This window comes from Thunnus thynnus, chromosome 3 (genome assembly GCF_963924715.1).
Source record: "Thunnus thynnus chromosome 3, fThuThy2.1, whole genome shotgun sequence".
NCBI lineage: Eukaryota > Metazoa > Chordata > Actinopteri > Scombriformes > Scombridae > Thunnus > Thunnus thynnus.
The window spans coordinates 24622955-24641942 of record NC_089519.1 but is presented as its reverse complement, the minus strand read 5'-3'; the positions used below and the strand labels follow the sequence as shown (position 1 = coordinate 24641942).

General features: G+C 39.1%; 2 protein-coding genes across 7 annotated transcripts in view; both read left to right on the top strand.

Moving 5' to 3' along the window:
* The first annotated feature begins 702 nt into the window (after positions 1–702).
* usp38 (ubiquitin specific peptidase 38) lies at positions 703–11794 on the top strand. Its single transcript, XM_067584943.1, has 11 exons — positions 703–869; positions 2981–3671; positions 5121–5256; positions 5344–5473; positions 5807–5908; positions 6298–6456; positions 6628–6821; positions 6951–7044; positions 7161–7267; positions 7773–9120; positions 9774–11794. The coding sequence occupies exons 2-11, from the start codon at positions 2990–2992 to the stop codon at positions 9936–9938; spliced, it is 3117 nt and encodes a 1038-aa protein (XP_067441044.1). The 5' UTR covers positions 703–869; positions 2981–2989; the 3' UTR covers positions 9939–11794.
* A 3518-nt stretch (positions 11795–15312) lies between these two features.
* The window catches only part of gab1 (GRB2-associated binding protein 1), a 61309-nt gene continuing 57633 nt past the window's right edge, over positions 15313–18988 (top strand). For 2 of the 6 annotated variants that reach the window (XM_067584938.1, XM_067584935.1), the window contains exons 1-2: positions 15314–15805; positions 15901–16051. In XM_067584938.1, coding sequence (XP_067441039.1) covers positions 15980–16051 — 72 coding nt within the window. In that variant the 5' untranslated portion in view covers positions 15314–15805; positions 15901–15979. Of the gene's footprint in view, positions 15806–15900; positions 16052–18988 lie in introns of all 6 variants that reach the window. The other 4 variants (XM_067584940.1, XM_067584937.1, XM_067584939.1 and 1 more) reach the window with 3 other exon arrangements.

Genomic DNA, 18988 nt, shown 5'->3' with positions numbered 1-18988 from the left:
GTGTAGATTATTCAGGTATCAATACTTAGTGCACTCAATTCTGACATCCATGGACAATCATGCACTTTACTTTAATAATAATATAATACTTTATCATCTAATAATTCTTTAATTTCTTTTTTTCTTTTACCTCTTTGACCTTGTTGTTTTTTACGTCATTGTTGGCTGTTGTAACATTTTAATTTTCCTTTGGGATTAATTAAGTACCCATCTATCTATCTATCTATCTATCTATCTATCTATCTATCTATCTATCTATCTATATTACGCTGGTCTTTTTCTCGTGCTGTTGTAATGCTAAATTTCCCTCTCTGGAATCAATAAAATGTGAGCTTATCTTATCTGTAATTTGATGTTATTTCATTGTTTGTATAAGGTTTGTATCTCAATAATAAGACATTGAAACAGAAAGAGAAAAAAGTGAACAGTGTTTAAGAAGAACAGGTCTGATGCGCCCAAAACAAAAGACAACTCGACCTGAGAAGTGTAGATGGACGAGGAGTACCTGAAAGCAGCACAAGAGATGTTCAAAAGTGCGAAGATATATTAATAATATCTTGATAATAATTTGATAACAATAAAAATAAATATTTTCAATTAACACACCTAAAGAAATCGCTCACAGAGTGCCACCGATATTACAACAATAATTCAACAATAACAGAGCAGGCAGCGTTAAGGCTAAAATCGCTTCACAGGGGTCCTACCGACGTCTTTGCCCATAGGAATGACGTCGCTGGGAGGTTAATCAGCTGATTCTGAGCGATCAAATGAACCAAAATAACACGATTTTATCCGCCAACAGACGTTTAACATCGACCGACAGTTGAGAATATTCTGGTCGGACAGTGTTGACATGCTTGATTTGGGTAAGCACAGATTCTTACGTGTCTAGCCACTATCTTGTCAGTAAATGGCGTATTTATGCTAAGTCAGGGGCACCTAACCTCTCTAGCTAACGTCAAGCCTGTTTGGCTGCTTTGTTCATTTTGTTGTTGTTGTTGTTGTTGAAGGGATGTTAATTAATAATAACAACTGTCGCTACGGAGCAGGAGAAATTTCTCCAGCGGTTTGTTGTTTGTAGCATTCCAGTCATGTTTTAACTGCCGGACGTTGATAACGGTTAAAGTTAACGTTACAGCTAGCGTTGTCATGCTAGCAACCCCCCCTCCCCCTCCCCACCGGCTGTGTTCATGAAGAGAGCAGTTATTATTATTATTATTGTTATTATTATTATTATCATTATTATTATCATTATATAGGTATTATTAGCGCAAAAGAGTGAATTAGTATTAAAAAGGTAATTATAATGCTGCATTTTGCGTAGGTATGCTGTTGTTAAGCAAGATAGCAAATTTAGCTATGTAATTATCAGTTAGCAGGATTTACTTTTTTTTTTTTTTTTTTTTTAAATAGGGTTAAAAACAACAACATGCCTTTTTATAAAAGACTTCAACCCGACCAGAAACTTAAATATCAATAAACATGAATACCACCATCATTACTAACTAGTTTCACACTTACTCTTTAAATCAGTTACACTTGATTATACTTGATCATAGAAACAGAATACAGACAAACCGTCTATAGATTTATTTATTTAATGTTTATTTGTATAGGGACAAGTATATAGCATGAACTTATGCCACATACCACAGCATGTATAGCCCTTGATATGGTTTGCAATGCTTGTCCCTAGATGGACTTTGACAATACATAAAACTCAACACTAACATACATTTGAAACTTCACAATACATATACATACATTTAAGCACAAAACAGGTATTCCTGTGTGTAAACACTATTACTGGGCAGCAAATGCCATAGCATTGACATATTGGCAGCAGACGTCACCAGACAGCTTAACTCTGATCCTTTGTGGCTAAAATTTGTGTTTATGTCATTAAAGAAAACATATTCCTCATTATCCACAATTATTTACAGACAAGTATCTGCAAATAACTCACTCACTGACAACTTTGCTGTTAAAAACTTTGCCAGGATCTTAAAATAAAAATTAACACATATAAATAAACAATGAACATCTCAATATATGTACCAATATGCCATAACCACGAACTTGCTCCCACATTTGATTTGTGGAGAAGAAAATGGTTACAATGTGTAAAGGACTTTTATATCGATAACAATTTAGCTTCTTTTAGTCAGTTATGCTCAAAGTATGATTTACTGCTCATTACTTTCAATATATGCAAATTAAACACTTTTAAAAGATAATGGTTAGCATTTTTAGTCTTTGGGGGAAAAGCGAGAACTGGGAAATATGAATGAATGTTGTGCCCATGAAGGTACAAAAGTCTTCATTAACCCAAGTTCACACATGTTCTGTAAACAGCAGGCATAAGTTAATATACACAAAATTTATTCCTCAGTGTCTCAATTTTGTGATAGATGCTAAACCTAAAAAAGAACCCTGTTACACATATTTTGGGATTGTCTAATGTTAGATTTATTTTGGTCTAATATTTTTTTTAACCTGTTTTCATGTGTATATAAAGGAACACTCCTTTTGTAAATGGAGTTTTTTTTCTCTTTCTTGTTAGTTTATACTTATTTTTTGTAAGAGTACTTTGCTTGTTTGCAATTTTATTTTTTGTATCAAATATGTCCCTGTGTTTCAGTGTCTGTTGACTTGTCTATGTATTAAAAACTCAAGAATAAGAACAATCTGAATAAAAGTCTATACAGTCTGCATTCCAGTTACAAAAATTTAGCTGAGTCCATGGTCTGCATTTGAGTGCTGACAGTGTTCACTCAACAAATGCTGACAATGTGCGATGGTTGGGGTGGAAAGGGCTCTATACACTAATCAAGGATTGGACCAAACTCTTTGACATGTCCAGTTTAATTTAAACCAAAAAGCCAAAATGTAATATAGCAAATGTGGCACACAAATTGATGCAAGCATTACATTATTGCAAGTCTTGATGAATTATTTCCTCAATTGCCTTTTGTAGACCGTCATCATGGACAAGATTTTGGAGGGCCTCATCAGCTCCGATCACGCTGTTCCAGTGAAGAGGGCCATTGTGAAGAAGGTAGTGGAAGCAGCAGAGAAAGAGGTGACAGAGGAACAGTGTCAGGCGCTGTTCACTCTCACTACCCGGCTCATCTTGCTTGGTGAAGATGCCTTTCAGAAGCAGGTCGGCTTCCAGGTTCTGGAGGCCTATGCACGTTACCACCGCCCGGAGTTTGAGCGTTTCTTCAGCAAAGACTTTGTCCTCAGTCTGCTCCAGCAGGGCTATGGCAAGCTGGACCGCAAAGACCCAGCCACGATAGACTACATTCACTGCTGCCTGCGGCTGCTCATCAGCTGCCCCTCAGTGCTGGAGATCTTCAGCGTGATCCAGGTGGAGGTTTTAAGGATGGTGTGTGAACGTCCTGACCCTGCCCTCTGTGCCCGCCTGAGCACCATGCTGTCAGACTTTGTGCAGTGCATCCCGAGGGATAAGTCGGCGGTTTTGTTCTGCCAGCAGCTGGTGAGGACCATCAGTTACTTCCACTGCTTTGCCAGCCAAGAGCAGGAACTGAGAGAGTATGTAGATCAGGTGACTAAAGTTAGCACGCTGCTGCAGAACATCTGGAAGGCTGATCCAGCTACACTGCTGCCCTCACTGCAGGAAGTCTTTGCCATTATCTCTTCCACAGGTGAGACTATTTCCTTTGCAACATGGCTTAAAGGCATGTGATCGCAGTTTATAGGAGTAAAGTGTTTTGTTTCTCTGTGAGAGTATTGCTGCTTGAGCAAAAACTGCCTCTATTTTTCTGTAAGCTAAGTTTAGGGACAACTTAATTAGTTGTAGATGTCCTGAACAAGCATTAAAATCCGAAAAATGTATTACAAACATATTTGGATTTTATTAACAAATTTATAGATGCTTTTCTACCAGTAATGGCAAAGAATTTGCATTTGGCAAATTCCCCTCCCTCTATGAATCTTGGCATTAATGCCAGGGTTGGTAGTGCATGGTTGAGCAACTGGGAACAGTTAACTTGTTTCATTTTGGTTTTTCAGGGTTCTGCCAATAGCAGACTTTGATCCCTTGGCTTAGTTCTCTCATTTCTTTGGGTTGGATATTCATCCAACAATATTCAATATTATTGACACACTGATTCTTTTCATTTTTTCATTGCACACACTTGTATTTGCTTGGAGCAATTAGCTTTAAATCCACTGATTCAAGGAATGCATTTTCTTCAAGAGCAGATATATGAATAGCACTTCCTGTAAAAATGTTTTTCAGAATTCAAGCTTAAGTAAAAAACTGCAGCTCTTTTGTTAGTGATGAATGTTAGAGAAGTCCCAAACCTAATGTATGCAGCATTTCCAGTGACTGAACTGTGTGGGATCGCAAAACAAACAGCAGGCAGCACTTTCAATTAAATAGCGTCAGTCAGAGATAACATTTCAGTTACAATTCTCAGGTGAACCACGCTTCTAGTGCTGCTGTTTAAAACTGCATTTGAACGTCATTATTTTTTTACATGCTATGGGTTAAGAGATGCAAACAATACATTTAGAAGATCCATACTCTGTTCCACAGATACTACACAAACACTATAAGGCACAATATAACATTTTTTGGGAAACCATCATAGAAAAGTTTTGATGCAGGATATATTTTCTTAACACAGAAGTATTCAGCTGTCAAACATACACAATTGCTTTATTACATTTAAAGTTGGCTTACATTAGGCTGTGTGTGCTCTTTGCAGCTTTAGGAAAACATTAATATTGAATCAGACTCCGTATCAGCAGACATGCAATATTAAAGAACTTGGATCCATAATTGGGGAAAAGAAACTCGATTAGGGGGGACAAAACAACAAAAACAACTTAGAATATCATGTAAGCAAAACAACTGCCCTGCAATAAATGCACCTTTTGTGAAGCTTACAATCTTTACGGCCATTTTTGAGTTGTTGTGATGGTGTTGTTGTACTGGACTGCATTATATCATAAGGTGTCTTTTTGTCCTCAGTGAAATTTTCACAATTGTAAGATTTGACTGGGAATGCACATTTTTCACTGGAATAAAAGAAAAGGTACAGTCGTGTAATTATGTTCATTTTTTATTCTGATATATTTTTGTGCAGATCCCTCCTTTGACCCATCCATCACCTTGGCCAGCCTGGTCCAGCACATCCCAGTCCAGATGATCACAGTGCTTATCAAGAGTCTCACCACAGACCAGAACGTCAAAGACGCAAGCATGACTAAAGCACTGTGCAGGTTACCTCACACATCTTGTTACCTGAGATCATCTGTATTCTCTATTTTTCACATTATTTACCCTCAGCATTTTCTTCTGTCTTTTAGGATGATCGACTGGCTTTCCTGGCCTCTGGCCCAACACGTTGATACCTGGGTCATCGCTCTTTTGAAAGGACTGGCTGCAGTTCAGAAGTTCACTATCCTCATTGACGTCACTCTGCTCAAAATTGAACTGGTTTGTAGTGAGAACACCTCATTTTTGTTTGTTACTGACTGATGCATCTTTTAAATCTACACAAATGTTAAACTACCGTAAACTCTAAGATGAAATTCAATGAAAGATAATTTAACTTGGGCTGTTAAAAAAAACTTCAACAACAACTATTATTGAAGCAATTTCTCAGTTGATATAAATGTATTCATTATTGCACTATTGTGTCAACCTTGTCAAGTCATCTTTTGTATTATGTTCTGTTTTGTTTCACCTGTAATGTCTTGCTTAACTACTAAAAAAAAAGTGAATAAATGTATTTCTGACATAAAGACATTTTTTCACCTCTATCCATAGGTATTTAGCCGTCTGTGGTACCCCCTTGTGCGGCAGGGGGCGCTAGCTGTCCTCTCCCATATGCTGCTGAGTTTCCAGCACTCTCCGGAGGCCTTCCATTTGGTAAGGGACCTCCTGCCTTCTCACAGCCCATTTCCCTCTCATATGGCCACTTTATTGGTTTTCTCATTTTCTTCTCTTCTGGCTTAAATTACGTCAAAGCTGCATAGACTTCTTTTCCCAGAACCCCAGACCTCGGCACCGCTCTCTCTCGCTAATGGTGTGTGAAGCACTTAAATGCCGAGCAATGGCCCTTGAGTAGGCCAATTTTTATTAGTATCAAAAAACATGAATAGTCTCAAAAATACTTAGCAAATGAGACTGAACCCTCTGTGGGGTTCCTTATGTGCAACTACCCCCTGGCTGTAGATTTGTATGATTTATCTTAGCCGTACCTTAGGCACCGTAGTGTCCTTAACATTTTCTCTTCTCTTCATCCTTCACTGCCCCAGGTTGTTCCACATGTGGTGCATCTAGTCCAGTCCTTGAGGACAGATGGCCTCTCCACCAGTAAAGCTTTCTTGCTGCAATTCACTGAGCTAATACACTGCATGATGTACCAGTACTCCGGCTTCCCTGACCTCTATGACCACATACTAGAGGCCATCAAGGTAAAGGAGTGCGGGACGCCTCATACTATAAATGTCATATATGTTGGTATTAAGAAAATGTTGATCACCAGGTGCATCACAAGGTCATTTTTAACATTGAATAAATAACCAAGACCTACCTTTTTGTCAAAATTTGTTCTGTATCTAATAGTTTCATTTTTGTCGCATCAGGATCTCCCAAAACCTGGAGAAGAGAAGATCAAGTTAGTGCTGAATCAAAGTGCCTGGACATCCCAGTCCAACACATTTGCCACCGGTCCACTGAGGCAAGCTGGGAAATCCGAAACAGGCAAGACTGGCCTGGTTAACCTGGGGAATACCTGTTATATGAACAGCATCCTACAGACCCTCTTCATGGCCACAGAGTGAGTTGGACACACTGACACACTCAATGAGCAAAGCCACAAATTCTTGTTGCACTGATAGTTTGCACTGTGAATACATAAAGCATAAATATGGACAATCTAAATTTTTTTAATTTCTTTTTTCCTCAGTTTCAGGCGGCATGTTTTATCATTACGTCTGAATGGCTCCAACACACTAATGAAAAAGCTCCAGCTGCTCTTTGCATTCCTTGCACACACTCAGGTTGGTGTTGTCCTGTGTAATAGAAATGGCAGAATATTATCACTGGTGGACAACAACAGTAGATGACATAATAACGCTGTATCTATATGTGTGTGGTGCATATATATTTCCTACAGAGGGCAGCATACGCCCCCAGAAACTTCTTGGAAGCATCTCGACCTCCCTGGTTCAATGTGGGCTCTCAGCAGGACTGTTCTGAGTACCTCCGATTTCTTCTAGACAGGTACAGTAGCATTTTAAGCAGATTAGATGAATCAAATTAGCTTTGAACCTACTCCGGTGCAGTGCATCTTTAATGTTTAAAAACTGCACACTGTCCCAATCAATAAATCAAATCAAATAAATCGTAATAGGATTGCGTCAATTTAGTGTCTATTTAAAAGACAAATATGCTTTACCTATATTGTTCCCTTGTGCCAAATGAATGAAATCAGGCTAAATGATACAACTTCAGTGTGTAATTAGTGCATCACTGAATGCAAAATGGTACAATGTTAATAAAAATGACTTTGATACTAAGATCGCAATGAACTAAAGGGATTGCATATAAAGCATTGTGAGTGTTGAGTGTGCGGACTCCTTTTTCTAGATCTAAATGATGTGTATAAGGGCTTGCTATCAGCAAAGAATAGATGTGGTACAATATCACAGCATTGGCACAAATGATAATGGATGCACAGTTGTATTTTCTCCCCAAATGTTGAGCGTCCCTGTCTCCTGATCTCAAGGTTACACGAAGAGGAGAAAACACTTCAGGTCCTGGAATCAGCTAAGCCAAAGGTTGCCTCCAATGTTGACTCAAGTAGCAAAGACCCAACAGGTCAGACTTCTCCAGAAGAGGGTGAAGAGTCCCCTTTGACTCCAGCAGAAACCAAACCTGATGATGACAGAAGGACTCTGACAGAGAAGATGTTTGGCGGGAAGCTAATCACAGGTATTCGCTGTATGCAGTGCAACAGCATCTCTGAGAAAGAGGAGCCTTTTACAGACCTCTCTTTGGCCTTTTGTCCCTCTGCCACTTCTCAGGATGGCCTTCAATCTGAAGGGCCCTCTGAGGAGCCCAAGATTCTTTGTCAGGGATCTGTAAATGGTGGCAGTGAAATACCTGAGGCAAGCTCAGTCAAAGCCCCGACCAGCCATGTCCATTTTGTGCCAGTGACAAATGAGCCTCCTCTCTCTGTGCCTGACCTGGTGAACTATTTCCTGGCTCCGGAGATCCTGGATGAAGAGAATGCCTATTTCTGTGAGAAGTGTAGCTCTCTCCAGCGGGCAGAGAGGACCATGAAAGTGGTTTCAGCTCCTGAATACCTGATCCTTACTCTGCTACGATTCTCTTATGATGCCAAATGCCATGTCCGCAGGAAGATTCTGGACAATGTCACCATCCCGCCTCTCATGAGACTTCCTGTGCATGACCCTTCAATGCCCTCAATATGTTCCTCTTCTACATCCTCCCCTCTGCAAGTGGATTCTCCAGAGAGCAGTGAGAATTTGGCCAAGAAGCTTAAACCATCACAGAAAGATGAGGAGGAAGATGAGAACGAGAGAATCGATGGAGCAGAGCAGATGCACAGAGGAGAAGACATGCTAGTCCAGTCAGTGCCCTATGTCCTCAGCTCAGTGGTGATGCATTCTGGTATATCATCTGAGAGCGGCCACTACTACTCTTACGGTCGTAACATCAACGGAGCAGATGGAACGCAGCATACGACCAATTGCTTCGCCCTCAAGGAGGATTTGGGGAACGGCCAGGCCGAGAGTAGCCTCGCCACTTGCTCAGCTCTCTCAGTTCCACCTGAACAAGGAGACACACTCTCAAATAGCAGCCAGGAGGCAAGGGATTGGCTGCTCTTCAATGATAGCAGAGTGACATTCACATCCTTTCAATCAGTGCAAAACATTACTAATCGCTTCCCCAAGGACACAGCTTATGTGCTCATGTACAGGAAACAGGAGCTACCGGGTCAGAACATAAATGGGGGACTGATGACAAATGAAATGAGATTGAGTGCTGAGCCTCCCCTGCAGAAAGAACTACTGGATGCAATCATCAAGGACAACAAGCTGTATTTACAGGTAAGCCAGGGGCAAACACAAATATACAGACATACATATTCAAACTATCACTGTCTATAAATTAAACCAATAAATACAGACAACATGTGAAGTGATTAACATTAGGGCACATATTTAATCTGCTACTAATGGGTTCACTGGATATTCAAGATGAAATGCTGGCTCTTTTTTTTCTTTTTTACACACAAAAACATCATTAACACTAACACTATGAAGTGTTAGGTGGTTATGAAAGCTGAGGGCTGTATAAGATTCTCTCAGGTGGAAAGTCAGGGAGGAAAAACAGGCTACAGATAACTAAGAGTCTGCACAGCATGGGAGTATTTTTTTCTTTTTTTTTTGACTACCATGCCAAATCTGAACTGTCCTGTTAAAAGACGTGAGGTGTAATTTCACGAGTCATTGAACTGTGATGTGTTGAGTTGACATTCCACCGCACTTGTGCAAGTGACTAAAGTAAATCACCTGTAGAGGGTGCTGTAACAATGTTAAGTGACAACTCTGATGCAGTGTCACTCACATAGAACTATACTATGGATAAACCAGCTCTTTGGCATGATATTGCTTGGATACTGTATATGTTTTGCTCTTGTTTTGCATTAAAAAATGATCTGACTTGGAAACATTTGTCTTTCCCTTCATGCTGTCAATAGGAACAGGAGCTCAATGCTCGGACCCAGGCTCTCCAGGCCCCTTCATCCTCCTGCTCATTCAGGCCCAACGGTTCAGATGACAATAACCCACCAGGGAGCTGCGGCCCATCTGGTGGAGGAGGAGGGGGAGGGGGTTTCAATACCATTAGTAGACTGGTCTTCTGAACAAAACAAAAAAAAAATGCTGCAGGAAACACAGATGAACTGGCACCAAGGGAGTCCTGGACTGCTTCGTAAAGGAGCCTGAACTGTCATACCATAGATGTGCATATAACCTCATTTAAAAAAATAGCACTGAAATGATCTTAGAACACACAAACACGGAACATCTATGCTGGTTCTGACCCTATATTTGATTTTGTTCCAGTCTTAAAGGTTTGATTGAAACAGTTTTTATACCACTGTTTAAGGAGTCATCATTTAAGCATTTTAATTTATTTAGATACTTTAGGTGGACAAGACTCATTGATGCAAATGTATTCTCTCCCTTATGTGAAAAAATATGGCTAAACATAATTTGCTACGATAAAAGTAACTTCAACAGCTCTCCGAATAAAAAAAATGTAGTACTTCCACATTTTTATTGATAAACATGTGACATTGGTTCAGGCTAGGAACTGCACATGTTATCTGACTTGTCTGAGTGTTCATGACATTACCTCACACAAACTACATACACAAACATATGCAAACACATGCATGTGCAGTGCACAGTACAGAAGAGCGCATTCGACTGTAAGATAAACAGACCTTTTTTGATTTGTCATATCTCTGAACACACAGCTCACAATATTTGTTTACTTTTCTGATTTGCATGCAGGTTTTCTTCATGAGCTGTGGTTGATTTTCAAAATATTTGAATCTTTTTGATGTGTACTTTGGTGTTTTATAGGTTTCATATCACATGCAATAAATGTACATATGACTTAAAATATCATTGTGAATAATCATGGAATACAAAACTATACAGTATACGATAAATTGAAAACTATATATGGGAAATTTTGAAGTTTTGGGCATTTTCAATATGAATATTTAAAACGGTTTTCACACTATTAGCTAGTGTGAGCAACAGAGATGTAAATTGAAGAGTACTTGTTTAAACATATTTGACAACAGTTTGACAGCATATTTTAATGTATTCCTCTAATTTGATCATTCAGGGAGACTTAAGTGTTCATGCTGGTTTCATGTGCCTTGTGATATTTAATGCAGATTTTTGAAGCGGAAATTGTCAGGATGTACACGTCAGCTGTACTGTGTTAATATCCATAATAGCTTCACCTTTCCCTGCAGTAAAAGCAAATCTGGATTTGTTGTTGTATTGTCTTACTTGACCAGGCAGGTTGTTTAAGATAAAGTTATTTATACAGTGATGATTTGGCAAACAGGTGGGCAGATGTTGGGAACTAAACTGTAAATGTAATATTAATGACCTGCCACCAAAGTTAAAAAAAAAAAACAAATTAAAAGGAAGATGAAAGGCAATTAATAAATGAGCACTATTGAAAAATGGCAAGATAAAGTGGCAGACGGATTCTGGAAACTTTAAATTAATTTCTGTGGAGACAAGCCAAACACTAAAGTTATGAGTTTGTTGTTTTGCGCAAGCTTACCTCATTGTCTGCCTTACCTTATGTGTCAGATTTCATAATTTTATATTTCCACTGCAGAGAATATATTGACCACTGGGTGCCATCGCTGGTACTACATCTGACTTGATTTATTTTTTGTTTTTGATTGACTAGATCACCTGCTGTGCATAATCTCTATTGTTTTTTTTTGTTTGTTTTTTTTGCAGTTTATAGAGATCTTGTCATTGCCAGTCCCAGTTTTCTTCTGGGAGCTTGTGTGACAGGATGGATTTGAAGCTGCAAATAATTCATTTTTTTTAAATTAATGAAATGCTTCAAAATGAAAACAGTTCAGTGTAGATACTGCAAACCTCGAGATTTACTCTCAAAAACGTGGACATTTTTAGTATGTAAGTGATTTTGTTGATTAAAAAATATGGAACTGTACGTTGTTGCATAATTCATCGAGACAAGTACATGTATGCTGTCATGTTTTTGCTTTGTGTGCAAAATATTTTTTGCACAAATGGAAGTGAATGTAGACAAAACAGTGTCTGAAAAGGGAACTGGGAAATCACATGCGATCACTCATTCCCACAGGCATAAGACACATGACAGTTGTAATATTGCAATAGCAAATTATTTGCAAAGGTGCCATTTTTACTAATTTGCAACATTGATAGATTAAAAACACTGCAGTAGCACCAAAAGCTTTCAAAGGGCATTTGAGGGGAAAAAAATCAATGACTCTTAATAATTAATCAACCAAACCATTAGATTTCTTGTCACTTTTGTTGAAATGTTGACAGGGGAATGCTGTAATATTTGACATTTTTAGGTTTTTAATAACAGGATACATTACAAAAAGTATGTTTACGGAATCACTGGGGATACACTGACAGTAAGATCATGTCTGTTCATTTAATGTAATAATTAATGAGTACTGCAATTTAGCTGTCATCGGTTGAACGTGGATACTGTTTTGTCCAAATAAACCAAAGATTTATGCACCTTTAAAGTAAAGCAACATGAGACAACATGGGATGATGGCACTGCTTCTTTAAGACAAATACACACAATCTCCTAAACATACTAATTGCATGAAATCTGATGCATCAATAAAATGGCACAAGGTATTTGATGTTGTAACACTTAGACTGTAGAACTAAATATACAGTGCCATAGAAAGGAATCCATTAACTGGAATTGGTGTATTGTGTCTTCAGCCTTTAATTGCTCTCTATTTCTTCATCAATATGGAGGCTGTTGAAAGAGGTAATGTGCCTGTACAATGGCAAAGTCATTAATCATAGACTAACAGGGAACATCCTTTGGGGGAAGTGTTTACCATTACAATGGCATTCCAATAAGATTCCTCAGATACCAGTCTAAATCCACGGGAAACACGTCTTTGCTGGTTGATTAGACCAGTTACAGATGTTCTGCTGAGTCCGGTATATTGATCGGATATAGTAAACTAGATCAATATTGGCCTTAAAATTAATCAGTGTGGTAGTGTTGTTGTATAGTAGCATATAAAATACTGATAAATCATGTTTTTGGTAGCATATTAGAATACAGATCAAACGAAACAATAATCATCTGGTAACTATTTTGGTTACCAGGTGATTATTGATCTCACAAATATATTTTAAGTAAGTAATTTTGTGGTCATGTGAATACTTGAAATAATAAGTATACTATTTTAGGCCATGTGAAACTCTCGATAAATAATTAAAAATGTATAGTATTACCAGAGAAAGTATAAACATAGTAAATAATAGTAAATACATAGTACAAATACATATATGAGGGGTCACTGAGTACACTGTCCTTACATTAACAGTATATGATTTTTATGGCTCGTTTTCTTATGGGAATACACACGCATTATGGATAGTGTAGTTTACACGTGCAATGATTTGTTGGGACCTTTCGGTTTGCACAGAGGTGGGTCATCTCTTTGTCTTTTCTTTAACTGTCTTAGGCCACTTCTTTGTATTCACACAGAGGTGCATACAGCCTTATTTCATCATATTTCACCTACCAAACTGTGTTACAGTCTTTTGTTGTCTTTTGGGACGGAACATGAACGTTTTTTTTGGAACTACATGTCCCATGGTTGAAGCGCTACAGTTTTCCCTGCACGCCGCCGCCTCCCCATTTCGTCCTCCAAATAGTAGTAAAGCACGCAGAATTACAACAATACAACTTCCGGTGGTAACTTTCAAAACAAATGTCCCGATGAAGTGGGGGGTGGGGGGGTAGGGGGAGGTTGGGGGGTGTGAGAAGAATATTGACATGACTTTGAATGAACAATCTGTGACCTTCTAATGAAAAATACACCCGCTCTTTATAAAAAGGTCACTTTTACTAAATGGCGTAATTGACCGTAACTCTCCGTGAAAGATTGAGCACATGAGTAGTTAGGGCTGCCAAACTGGGGCGTCTGGTCCATTAAGGATGCCGAGGGGCCGCCCCTCCTGCAATTCCAATTGTGAAATACATATTTTAATGAAAAATGTTTTTTTTATTGTTGTGTTTTGAGTGTGTGTGTGTGTGTGTGTGTGTGTGTGTAAACTTAATTTGTTACACTTACTTACATAAATCAAACATAATGACAGAGACATGCAATGACTAATGAAAAAGCGCTGCCTACAATCTTTGTTTGTGTGCCAAAAGGCGTACTTTCCTCTGCCTGACGGCGGTATGTGCGATATGTTCGGCTTTTTCCTAGTAACTGGATCTGAGATGGAAAATTTTACACCCAAGAAATGTTGCCAGATTGGGTGATTTTCTGCCCCAATTGCTGCCTCCTTATTAGATAACATTTACCCCCTGAAGGCAGACAAAACATACACGGATCGTTGTGGTACTGTGGTGATAATTGTAAAGTGAAAGCAAGTGAGATATTTTTTTAAACTTTTAGAAACTGCTAGCCTAGCCGCTAGCCACCAGCAGCTGGCTCGACATGGTAAACCCTCGCAGTCTTGCAGACCTACATGACAGACCCACTTTACTACAAGACACACACTGCATCTCACTGCTCATGCCTAAACCTAACCAAGTGGGTGTCTCATGTAGTAAAGTGGGTGTGTCATGTAGATACTGTGAGTCTGCAGATAGACGTATTGGGCTGGCTCTCCGCTACAATGCATGACACACCAAATTTTTATTCCCAGGATGGTGAAGTCATGAACCGCCGTACTCTGCCTCTGATTGGCTAGTACTCAGTGCCTTTGCTGGTTGGGTTGGTTAGGTTCAGGCATGAGGAGTGAGATTGGTTGGGGTCAGGGTAAAAATATCAGGGTAAGCCAATCAGAGGCAGAGTAGGGTTGGTCATGACTTCACCATTTTGGGAAAAACAATAAGGCTGTAGCCCCACCTAGAGGAAAAGTCACACCATGCTACTGCTGCCAAATATTATTAATAATATTATTATATATTATAAATGTAACTTAACTGAAAATGTCACTTTTAGCCGCTAGCACTATATAACGGGCGCAGTGTGTAGAATTTAGTGGCATCTAGCAGAACAGACTTGGCAGAAATGTAATACAATTTTCATGAGTATGTTTAAATTAGTGTATAATCACCTGAAACTAAGAATCATTGTGTTTTTGTTACCTTAGAATGAGCCCAGGGAGCGGGTCCTATTCCATGGAGGCGGCCATGTTGCACCACCATGTTTCTGCAGTAGCCAAGAATGGACAAACCAAACACTGGCTCTAGAGAGGGCCTTTTGTGTTTTTCGTGGCCACCGTAGGTTCTCCTACTTGCTTGTAAGGGGCGGGGGAGGAGTATTCAGTTGGTTGCAATCTGCAACCTTCCCCGCTAGATGCCACTAAATCCTACGTACTGGTCCTTTAAGTTGCCCGACAGCCGTTGAAACGATGGTCGTGACAGTTGATCTATTTTGAAAGCAGAACGTCCAGATTTCCGGTCGTTGTGTTGTTGTGACCGTTGAGCTTGACACCGCCATGTTCCAGAGGAGGGTGAGTTTAGGGAAAGACGGAGCCACCCTGTCAATCACAATTAAGGAACCATGGGAGTAAACTGGTAGGGAAGCTCGGCGGAACCACTGTGTTTACGGTGAAGATTGTTTTAATTTGCGCACAGACGAAAACTATGCACCGGTACACTGTGGGACATTTACATCTGATCTCGCCAACTGGGAATTGCTCCACTTTGACGGGAATTAGCATGAAGCGTTACATATAACAACAAAAACTTAGCGACTTTCAGTTGCCTGCGCCTGTTTTTTGCCCTCACAGCGTTCCAGTTTGAAGAAAATACACAAGTCGGCGTTGATATTTGTACAAAAGGCGGCGCCGCGGAGGTTTATATTCACTCCAAGCTCAGGATATACCCGTTTATTTGTCTACAACTCGTGGAAAATCTGGTCTGGGCATTTCAGAGAACTGCCTTGTCGGTGAGGCGACTTTCGAAGGAGTGACGGTATTTATCGTTCTCAGAAACACAAAAATACCACGCTTCAACTTTTTTTTAAACTTCACCGTTTGAGCTTTGTGTCAATGTGTTTTTTTTTCCAGGTACAAGGAGACACTCCCAAAAACGAAGCCAAACACCAATCTCCGCTCAAACTCCAGGGAGAGCAAGAAAGGAGCAGATATGAGTGGGGGAGATGTGGTGTGCTCGGGCTGGCTTAGAAAGTCTCCTCCAGAGAAAAAGTTGAGACGTTACGTAAGTGCACTTTATATCATATTTGTTACACTGTTATAAAGTAATCTGTTACACAAAATAATACCGTATTCTCCCTGGACGTTTTTATTTGCACGGTTGGGCGCAGTGACAGACATGTGTAGGCCTCATCTTGTGTGCATTTCAACAAATCAGTTATGCCATTTTTTTTTTCCTGAACCTGAAACGGTGTATGACTTCCCAGAGCTCAGTCTGCCTTTTACAGTAAGAGAACTTAACCATGAATCAGAAGGGTAGGATGGTTGTTGTTTTGCTCAAGGGCCCAGTTGGGCACATGGCTGTTGTTTTGAGACTTTTGATACAGTCTTAATTGCTGCTGTTGTATGCCACCACACAGCAATCAAGCATCACAGCTTTTACCCCTGAGGATTTGATTGTCTTGGGCTAATAACACAATATATTGATTACCTTGGTAGGTAATGCTTGTGCAGTGACAGTTAGAGCTCCCTTTGTCAAAGGTTAAATGATTTACCAAACAACTGTGTAATACCTCAAAGGATGACCCCTTTCCTGCAAATTTCATACTGTCATACAGAGTTGTTAGATGTGCTTAATGAAGTTTGTCACGGCTACTACAACTACTAATGTTTATTGACATTTTCACTATCATGCCTCTCACACACTTCATACAACGTGACATGCTTTCGAAGTGATGCTTCATTACTGAGGACAATCCAGTTCTCTTTCTCAGCCATGTATTTTTCCACCCTGCTAGTGAAATTGTCGCTGTTTTGTGTGCGATTCTTTCAGCTTATTTGTTGAGCACTTGGGGGAGAGAAGAAAAAAAAAGTCACAGTTGACGACAACGTTGGTGTAAAAGCAAATAACTTCAGTAGCATATCTTAGCTGTCAAGTCGACACGCTTTCCTTGTGGATCAGTGGATATCTCTGTTATTGACGTTTGAATTACATGGCTCGCAACTTGAGAGGAGGGATGTTTTTGCAGAAACCACAGGTCAAGTGAGATGTTTTTTTTGAAAGCAATTAAACTAAAATCAAACCACAAAGGCAGGATATTTATTTAAAGGACTTTCTCACATTGACAACAGCAGGGTGTCAGATTTAGTCAAGAGGAATTCAAAATCTCAGTTCACTGCCTAATTGTGAACACCTTCCCACCTTTAAGTAATATCACGATGTTGTTGACTAAATACGTCTGTCGATATTGCAACAATATTGTAGGGATGACTATTGGTGTTTTCACAAAATACTTACACAGAGATTTTTAATAAATAATCATCAGTAATGTGGATATAATGACTAAGTGGGTAAAGGCACACAACAGCTAAAACAGTCTGGTAAGTTCAGAAAATTACATCACTTTACTGTAATGCAGCCTTTAAAACTAGGAAAAGACAACACTTATGTCATATCATGATATTACGATATCCAATATCAAAGACGATATCTAGTCTCATATCATGATATTGACATAATATTGATATATTGCCCAGCCATAGTGTTTATCACTCACAGCTTCATAACACTTACTAGTAATGACACCTCATTTAACATTTATGAGAAGAATTAACTAAATGTTGTATCAAAGGTAACTGTACTGTGAAGTCGCCCAGATGTACAGTATGTCAACAAGTGGGAGTGGTGCTGGTAACTGTGCTGGAGTGTTTCCCACTCCTGCCTCACTTGAGATAATGTCAAAACTAGTGGTAGCGTTAATGACCCAAAATTGCTCTTTCTCAATAGAGTAAACAGCAGGCTGGCAAAGGACTTAATGGTTCTCACTGAGATGTGGCAACAAGCAGCTCCAGTTTTATAACTGTTTTCTGGACACAGGAGCATAGAATATCCAAAAGGCCATCTCACAGTAGGTTATGAGTGCACTGGGAAAGTCCTGTGATACTGGTTTTATGAGGAAGAATTCGAGCGGTTTACAGCTGATCGGCAAATTACATTTTGGTATTTATAATTTATACCATTAACCACGGTCACTTGTTCTTGTAGCTTTTTATCGTTGAGAATTATTGTTTTGTGAATTAATGACCATCTATCACATGCCTGTAAGTTAAACAAAGGAAACATTGGCAACCACTTCCTACTTTTGGTGATTTGATTTAGCAACCTGTACCACCACCACCACCACCACTACCCTTCTTCTATTTCTGACCAGATTTAACAGGTTTATCATAACAGGTACTGAAATACATGCAAAGTAAGATTAGGTCTTACCAAATCTGGTACAGACATTACAAAAAGAAAAGAGAAAAGGTTTTTCTGTAGGCTTGCATTTTTCTTTTACTGCTGCTCAGCTGTTGAATAGGGAGAAATCCAGCTTTTCCCACTAACAGTAGCTTTAATTGTCCTGAATACAATGGAGCCACAAGATTTTGTGATCTGCATAAGTCACCCAAATTACTTTCCTCAACTAATAATTATAGCTTTCTCTATCACTATTGTTCTTTATAATTCCATTTAAAACATCTGCTTGATATTACATATATGATGATTATGTATTTTCTTTTACTCCAAATATCGTGTCAAGCAAAAGTAAAATCACATATTGAAATTATAAAATATACAACAATAATATTAAAAAACAGAAAAGTAGGTGGTTAGGGCAGGGTTCCCCTCCCCGTGAAATGTCATAGTGTTTGGTCACATGAGGATGTGTAATCTGTTGAAGTGCTGACTGTCCTTTTTTTGGCGGATGACAAATTGTTCAAAAGTTACTTATTTTGCAACTCAACACCAGCTGTTGTTGATGCCCAAAGTAGTTGTAGAAAAAGTAGAAGGTGGCTCTTTTTTTAAAATAGAAACCACACAGCTGGTAATGAAGCATTCTGGTTTTAAGCTGAGGAGGATTAGTAGGATAACGTTAAGGCTGAATCTAAGAATTGTTTTGGTATTTGAATAATATGGTGATTTATTTCATTTGATAAATCTGTTTTCATTGTTGCATTA

Bases quoted from the DNA above. Each gene is read 5' to 3' on its own strand.
- usp38 (XM_067584943.1), top strand. From the start codon at position 2,990: ATGGACAAGATTTTGGAGGGCCTCATCAGCTCCGATCACGCTGTTCCA. The intron at 6,457-6,627 runs GTAAAGGAGTGC...TTGTCGCATCAG, and splicing joins ACATACTAGAGGCCATCAAG to GATCTCCCAAAACCTGGAGA. The intron at 9,121-9,773 runs GTAAGCCAGGGG...TGCTGTCAATAG, and splicing joins ACAACAAGCTGTATTTACAG to GAACAGGAGCTCAATGCTCG.